The sequence below is a fragment of the Vigna unguiculata genome, chromosome 3 (genome assembly GCF_004118075.2).
Source record: "Vigna unguiculata cultivar IT97K-499-35 chromosome 3, ASM411807v1, whole genome shotgun sequence".
Taxonomy (NCBI): domain Eukaryota; kingdom Viridiplantae; phylum Streptophyta; class Magnoliopsida; order Fabales; family Fabaceae; genus Vigna; species Vigna unguiculata.
This window is the reverse complement of record NC_040281.1, coordinates 64,541,505-64,550,402: the sequence shown is the minus strand read 5'-3', so window position 1 is coordinate 64,550,402 and position 8,898 is coordinate 64,541,505. Positions and strand designations below refer to the sequence as shown.

The following is an 8,898-nucleotide window of genomic DNA, read 5'->3' as shown; positions in this document are numbered from 1 at the left end:
ACTGTTTGGCGTGTTTCACAGGTTTTGCAGTATTGTTGAATGAGAAGTTTGAGTTTCTTGACACAGTGATAAGATTATGAAGAAAGTCCAAGAAGTGTTATTATAAACAGTAGTATAGCAAATAGGAGGTTGTGAAGTTGGACTTTTTTGGTGTATGTTCTCAAACAATTTGAATTTGAAGAGGTAAAGGGTTGATTAAAGATTGATTGAAAAGAAGAAAAGCGTGAAGCACTTGGCAATCCATGATCACGCGCCGGCTTCAATGGTCACTGGTTTTTGACTTCTTCCTTAACGCCGGCCACCACAACAGCCATGAACTAATAAACAAAAATGTTATAAAATATCACTCTTCATCTAATATATTTTTACATTAACTTGAACTAAACATTATAAAATAATACATTATATAACACGGTTAAGATCTATTTTTTTCTCTATAATTATCTCTTCTATGAATATCAAGTGTCTTTCATTATTTGAAAAATAGATTCCAATTCGTGAGTTAATCTAACTCATCACATATTCGAGCTGAATTAGATCGAAAAAATTCATTTATTTAAAAATTGGTTGAATTAAACTCGACTCAATTAATCCAAAAGTTAAATTGAATTAAGCCGGGTTGAAGATGGACTCGAACTGGATTGAAGGTGGGCTGACCCGCAATCTATCAATAACAACACTATTAATTTTTTATTTTTAGTTTTATAATTTTTTTTATTATAGTTATTTACTACTTCTACTTATAGGTTCACAATTTTTTGATATTTCTAAATAGTAACATGTTGCTTAATAATATTTGAATAGTTTGAATGTTTAATTATTTATTTGCCAAGTTATATATTTTAATACTTTAATCTTTAACTACCATCTTTATAATAATATTTGGAGAGAATTTGGTGAACACTTTGATTTTATTATTATACATAATAAATCAAACCAATTCACTCACATTATAATGCAATAAATATAAAAAAATAAATTGCAAAGAATAGGACATTCGTAAGTGAGTAAACTCATTAATCCACCAACCTGTAATATGTCAGATCGAGTGACAAAATTCTTAATTCACCAAAAAGTAAACTAAATTAAAGTGACCCATTTTTAAATCACTTAGTGAGCTAACTTATGTGAATCCGATTGATCTACTTTGACACATCTATAGACTATTTGGAATGCTGGTTAATTACCATTATATAATACTAAGAATAAATAATTGTACTTTTCCATTTTAGGGAAAAACAATATCAATTTTTGTATCATAAACCAAAATAAAAACTTACTGGATTTATAACTATATATTTTGTTTTCGAAATATCAAAATTAGAACACAAAAAATATGTAAAAAAAAAATCCAAAATAAACTCGTTCAGAAAATTTCTGAAAATAAACTCTTTGTTGGATTATGCACACAAGGAGACTTTTTTGGGAGCCCAATTTTAACCCTGTTTTTAGTTTAAAAAAATGAGAAAATATTAAAATATTTTTAAAGTAAAATCAATTAATATATGTTATTTAAATTTTTATTGCGGTACTTAAATTTAAGTGATGTTAAGAAAATAATAATGTAAAATATTAAATTTTAATTTAATAGCTTAAATTAGAAATATTAAAAATAACAGTTGTATTATTATTAATGTTATGCTAGAAATAATACATCAATAATTTAATTATTATTAACTGAAAAAATTGTAATTGGCTATATTATTAATTAAATTTTATTATTGTTAATGAATTAACAAATTTGTTAACAATTAAAAAATATTACTAAAAAATTGTTAATGATGGATTGGTTTATGAATAAAATTATAAATAGACTGATAAATATATTATTAAAATATAAATTTTGGTTATAATTAATTTAAGTTGGCTTAAATATACTTTAAGTACTCCAAATTGGAAAAACTATTTCTTTTAGTATTTTAATTAAAGTATTTTAGCTTTTTAGTTCTTTAATATGTTGTGGAATAGTATTTTTAATTTTTAAGATTAAATAGTTTTAGTGATGATTATAATATGACAAATAGAGTTTAGTAGCTGTTTCTCATATGAATTTATAAAAGTGAAATTCCAACCTTGAATAAACAAGTCCATTTTAGTTAATATTTTGACAAATATAGAATTTGAAGATTTGTTTTTCAAAAAATGATTTATTAGGGTAAAAATCTGATTAAAATTAAATTAAACAAAGAGAATATAAATAAATAGAGTAGAGTGTAAAAATTATAAAGAAACCCCATTTGGTGTTTTTGTTTTCTTCGTCTCTTCCTTCTATTTTGTCCTGCTTCCCTTTCTTCTTTCATTTCTCAATTTCAGTTTCTTCTAACTTCCCTCACTCACTCTCTCTCTCTCTCTCTCTCTCTCTCTCTCTCTCTCTCTCTTCTGTAATCTCTGATCCCTTCTTGACCGAGTCGATATGAGTCAACTCGGTCTCATTTTACAGGAATCGCTCCGCACAGAGAGAGAAGCAAGAACAATCCTGGGTCTGTTAACGGACCAAATGGACGCCGTCGATGGAGCCCAACGGAGGAGACGCACGCTCAAAGAACGCCTCAGATTCTCCGGAATGGGCTGCTGCGGGGCCACCTGGGTTTTCCGACCAACCCTAAGGGACGAAGGGGGGACACCACAACCACCACAACTACAACAACAAACAAACCCGGGTCAAGATCCGAACCCGAACAGACCCGAATGCGTGGGTCCGAGGGGGTCGGGGTCGGGTTCGGGCATGAATCTTGCGGCGGCGCTGGCGGCGGAGAGGCAGCTGCGAGAATCTGAAGAGGGAAGGATGTCGTTGATGCGGCTGTTGGAGGAGAAGGAGGGTGGTGAGGATGCGGCGGTGGATAATGATTCGGTGTGCTGCGTGTGCATGGGGAGGAAGAAAGGGGCGGCATTTATCCCGTGTGGACACACTTTCTGTAGAGTGTGTTCGAGAGAAATGTGGTTGAACAGAGGTAATTGTCCCCTTTGTAACCGTTCCGTTCTCGACATTCTCCACATCTTCTGAAACTCCTCCTCATCATCCTCATCGTCCATTTTCTTGGATTCAACGGAACACGAATAGTCTTTCGATTTCGAAAAAAAAAAAAAATTAAGTTCAATTTTTTTTTTTTTTGCATTTTGTCTTTATCTTCGCCTCCCTCACATTCCCCTGTACTTTACACCCTACAAAACGCAGACACAACAAACAATTCGAATTCGTGTATAATAATAAATATTGCAATTAATTTGGCGCTTCAAAAATCAAATTTCTAGACTAGTAGGAGGGGACCATATTCGGTTTTTTTTTTTTTTAATTTTATGCTCCATTAAATATAATTTATTACCGAAGTTTGCGAAGCACATGAGGTGTTTGATTATTACATTTGTGGCATGGTAACATTCGCATGTACATTACGCATTAGGCTGGTATTTTGGTAATAGTACCTCTTTTCGGACAACCACTCTACATCATGCTAAAAGACAATAATATTTTCCTTCATTTAGGCCTCGTATATACAATTTATTGAATTAAGGGGGTAGATGAGGGATATAAATTGAAGTTTTAATACTGAAAATTGTCCTATGAAATTATTTGATTTAAACTTAATTTAAATATATTTTTCACTCTCGTAAATATTACGATTGGATTGTCTAGTGGACTGGGTCAATTATTCAATCAAATGATATTGAGCATGTTTCGCATCTCTTCTTGAGAAACAAGCAGACTATTTTTTTGCAAAATTGTGCTCAATTTCATATGTGGCAATTCTGTCAAGATCTCTTCATTAGTTGGAGGAAGAGTCCGCACGAATCGAATTTTTTGAGAAACATGTCATGAGAGAATTGGATTTGGTGATAAGCCGATACGTGAGACTGGAGAAGTGGTTCAATATGAGAGGAACCATAGTAACTACACTAACCTAGAACATCAGAGGCCATTTTTATTACCATTTATTTTATATCTAACAAAATGTTATGATAGTTATAGAAAAAAATATACTATAAATTTTATTTTTTTATTCTTATCTTTTATTTTTTAACTTGACTGGATCATTAATTCTTTCAAAGAAATAATGATACATTAATCAATAATTCACACTAAATAAAAAAAATAAAAGATAAGAAGAAAAAACAAAAATTATACCTAGCAAAGCAAAATAAAAGTTATACAGCACAAAGAAAAAAGTTGCAGGAGCATTGGATTTCTAAGAAGCAACCCGAAGGTTCCAGTATCGTAGTTGGGCTCAAGTGTTGGTTACAAACAAAAGAGGCCCAGGACCAATTCAAACACATAAACATTATTTTCAACTGTTCACTAGTTTCACAGAATTAAAATTTGTTACTGATATTATTTTGTGGTCCATACATTTTCAGACATTGCGATGCTACAAAAACCTTAAATGAAGGTTTGCACAAGAGTGCAGAATAATTCCTATTATGTCACAAAAACAAGGTTTAGTTGTATTTTTTTCAAAGAAAAAAAAATTATTTGTTCTTTTTCAGCCTCTTCCGTTCTTGTTTAAATAATATTTTTATTTATCTTTTTCTACGCTACAAATTTCCGTCCTTTAGTTTTTTCTTTAATTATTTTTCAATATTTTAAATTTGGAATTTATTTTACCTTACTTCATTTATGGCATATTTGACGTGAAATGTTAATAAAAGTACACACTTTGATGAATCATCTGTTGTTGTAAGTATTTAGTTAGTATTGTGAATGAAGCATTTAAAGTTGATACAATGTTACTCCACAACCCTTCTCCCTATTTATAAGTTGATAAATACAACGAGTTCTTCTAATTAATTATAATAGTTTGAAAAAATGTGCAACCACAACGTTTCTCTTTGATTAGAAGTAACTTTAAGTAAATTAGTTTGAATTTAACTGTATTAATGAATGAAGAGTTGGACGTGGATGTTTTCCTGTGTAGTACAAGGAATAAGGCATATATATGATTTTGATTAATAATTTGAGTTAGTGGGTCGGGTTCATTAATGATGAGGATTAGTAGTTCTCATCCATGTTCAGAAAGATTGAAAACCCTTTTAGCAGTCTCATTCATTTTTCTGAGATCCAATGTGGAAACCACGTATTTGGTGGAAATGTGCAACTTTAATCTTTTCTATTTGATATGTTGTGACGTTGATGTGTGTGTACGATGTTACTTATGTGGTTATTCCCCCCTCACCCAAATTAAGGTACTGTGTGGAGCATTCGGCAATGGTTGTGCGAATTAGTAGATAGATAGAGAGCAATATCCTTTTAATCTTTATCATCGCTATGCAGTGTCACTGTTTGGGGGAGATTCCTGTTTTAACGTATGATTCCTTCTCAACCTTTTTCAATAAAAAGTTAAACATTCTTAATTTCGGTAATTCAGGTTTATCTAATAATCTTCTTCAAGCCAATCACTGTGCGGATTTTACTATGTGTTTCGGGTGTAGGAACCAAGAGCTTACTAAGAACCTCTTCGATCTTATTCCTCTCTTCTTGAAATCTCCTCTTCCCACAACTGTAATAACTTCTTCTCCAAGAAATTTACCTCCTCGCTCGATCGGTCGATCAGACGATCAGAGTACTTGTCTAAAAGGCTTTGATGCTTAAGTCAGTTGATGAATGATCGGTGTATAAGTGTAACTGCAGTAATAAATGCGAAATTAAGATCCTCACCAACCTACCTTTGGGCCCTATTTATAGTTTTCGGTGTGGGCCTGTGATTAAGATTCCTTAATCACGGCCTAATGATCCTCTAATCAAGATTACTGACTTGTTTAACGTTAATTAATCTAGTTGACTGGTCTCGTTTGGTCGTTCGACCGATAGCCACTTGACTAGGCTGGTTATCTTCTGATTTTAACAAGTGAATAATTAATCTATATAACTGATCGACCGATGGTCATATAAGGCGCTACACGAATCACCTAGGAGACTGATCGACCGATGGATCTCTATGGGTTGATGCGCGATCGACCTGGAGGCTGATCAAACGATTGTCCTTTATAAGTTAAAGCGCTATTCGCGTGGGACCGAACGACCGATGGTCCTTTACAGAGTAATGCGTAATTCATACGTGGGGCCGATCGATCGATCGACCGATGGTCTCTTACGAGGTAATGCGTGGTTCATTTGTGAGACTGATTGACCGATGGTCCCTTACAAAGTACCATGTAATTCATACGTAGGCCGATCGACCGATGGTCCTATATAGTTCATCTGTGAGGCCGTTCAACCGGTGGACATGTTTTATATACGAGTCCTCCCAGCCTTGTTCGATGGACCAGAGGACTGGACATGGCCGATGACCCGATGGAACATACAGTACACTATGAAATTTCAAAAGTGTTATTATTAACAGCAAACACAGGTCATTTCTATATGCAGAGAAATTTTACATTTTTTTTTCTTCAATCATGTGTAACTTCATTCTCACGAATTTCTATATTAATAGGTAATTTCCTTAAGGAGATTATTTTTCATACATTTTGACTATTAAATTTTTACTAAATTTTGACAACTTTCTTTTATAATATGAGACATTACTTTTTAAGTAATTTTAGAATATTAAGAATGAAAAAATAAAAATATATAAAATTAATTAAAAAATACACTTAAAAATATAAGAGAAGTTGTCCAAATTTAATAATAAAAAAATCTTTTTTCTTATTTTTTATCATTGAAGATGGGCTGCCAAAAGCACAAAACAAGAAGGGAATAGAATGAAGAAAGGTAGCAGGAAATAAGAAAGCATAAAAATAATTGAATCACGTGTCGCAGACACATATTCGATACTTTACCGGTATAAATATTATTATAATAATTTATAATTTTTTATTTTGATAACGTTTAATATATTTAATTTTAATTTAGATTTATAAGGTAATAATTATATTTTTAACATATTTCTTTATAAACTTTTCGATATATATATATATATATATATATATATATATATATATATATATATATATATATATATATCCTTTACATAATAAATTTAGTCTTATAATTTTCAAACGATCGTAAAATTAACCTAAATCTTCACATACAAGAAAGATTTATTTAGACTTTATTTTAAAAATTTTAAATTTAAAGGACTATTTCTCAAATTAGAGAGGTCATACAAAGATAACATAAAAAATACACTATATCACATATCATAATTTTACACGCATAAATACACTAGTATTTTTTTAATTTATTACTACCCTTTTTATAAATAGTTTTTTCTTTCGATTTGGAATTCAAATATTAACTAAAAGAAAAACGAATAGTTTATTTATCTTAAATGTTGGTCATAAATCATGTTTTTCGCTACAACTCTAATCTTCATTAAAGTACAATGCAAAAGATTAACTTAGAAAAAATATTAAAAAAACCGTTTGATTTTCTTTTAATCTTCATTATTTATCGTCTGAAAAAATATTTTTAGAGTAAAGTTAATAAACTATTGAGATTAAAATCATGATTTTGAAAATAAAATTTATCTTTCGTAATATTTACTAATTAATAAAATTTATCTTTCGTAATATTTACTAATTGTTGTGAATTATTTTGTTTAAGGTTTTTCAACTTTAAAAAGTATTACAAAATTACAATATACCATATTAAAAATAAGTTAAACTACAATTACAATTGAATCATTGAATCACGAACTATAGTTTTGATCGGTTCAATGATAAAAATCCTCTTTATTATTGTTATTCCTTAGTAGTTTAAGAGGAAATTTTATAAAAGAGATTAATTTTTAAATATACTTGAAATAATAAAGTTTTAATTTAGGTTTTTATGATGCTAAACTTTAACAATTAATCGGAAAAAAAATTAAGAATTTACTAACGGATACTTAGATTTATAAGACCCGGTTTAAAGAAATTATATTCTGTGTACTTATTCAGCATCCTAATTATAATTATAAATTCCGAGGCACAAACATGTTACTTCCACTTTCGGTTTTAATCCAAAGGAAAAATCTTTACCTTTTTGGTCAGTGATTATATTCCCCATGAAATGGAGGATAACACACAGAACGTTCACTCTGAAAATTGATAAACCCCATTGATATGACAGCAATTGCGATGATTCATGATGATAAAGATAAGAGTATAAGTTTGAATACATATAAATGAATAAAAAAGTGACACAGAGTGCTAAATCTTCACAAGTTACAATATGGACAAGTTGAAAGGGAATTTCAGAACTGAAAATTCGTTTTGAACATCATAATATATTTGTTGTTGTTCCTAATTATTCGCTTTTACGACTACAGCTATATAAGTCATTGGAGGTCACAAATTGGTATGCACTCAGATACGAAAAGCAAGAACAAATTCATGGAATTTAGAATATGAGACAGTGTCATAGATCCTGCTTGCACGTGTGCTGTATGTGCCATTTTCTTTCCACCATTTTAAATACTTATCGCCATTCAGTGAAATCACAGTGAATTATTTTCATTCCTGCAACTTTTAACTTATCTAATCTCATTGGAATCTGTGGAAGAAAATATGCATATATATATATATATATATATATATATATATATATGATGATTTCACTGTTTACTAACTATACACCATACCAACTTCTTATATTGCGTATACGAATAATCGTTTTTAAAGTTATATATGTTTGGATTCACCAGCTGTTCATGCTGTTCAACTATTTGACTGAACAACAGAACAAAATCCTCTTGATAATGTTATATATCCCAACTTTCTCAGATACCGATAGTCCAATAAATCTAAAGCTTGAACCTTTTACTCTGAGTTTCGTGTTGACCCATATAAATGATTAATGAAGTTTTATAATGATTATAGGTTAAGCAAGGCACTAATGAGAGGTTGATTTGTTGAAGTGACATGAGATAAAGGGAAAGAGACAAGGGAAGTGAGTGGCATGCAGGTTCGTGTTTGTTTCCT

The 8,898-nt window shown here is 30.6% G+C and overlaps 1 protein-coding gene across 1 annotated transcript; it reads left to right on the top strand.

The window, feature by feature from the left end:
* The first annotated feature begins 2,274 nt into the window (after positions 1-2,274).
* On the top strand, positions 2,275-3,224 carry LOC114179108 (baculoviral IAP repeat-containing protein 8-like). The gene has a single exon (XM_028065326.1). The coding sequence runs from the start codon at positions 2,414-2,416 to the stop codon at positions 3,002-3,004; it is 591 nt and encodes a 196-aa protein (XP_027921127.1). The 5' UTR covers positions 2,275-2,413; the 3' UTR covers positions 3,005-3,224.
* Positions 3,225-8,898: the final 5,674 nt, after the last annotated feature.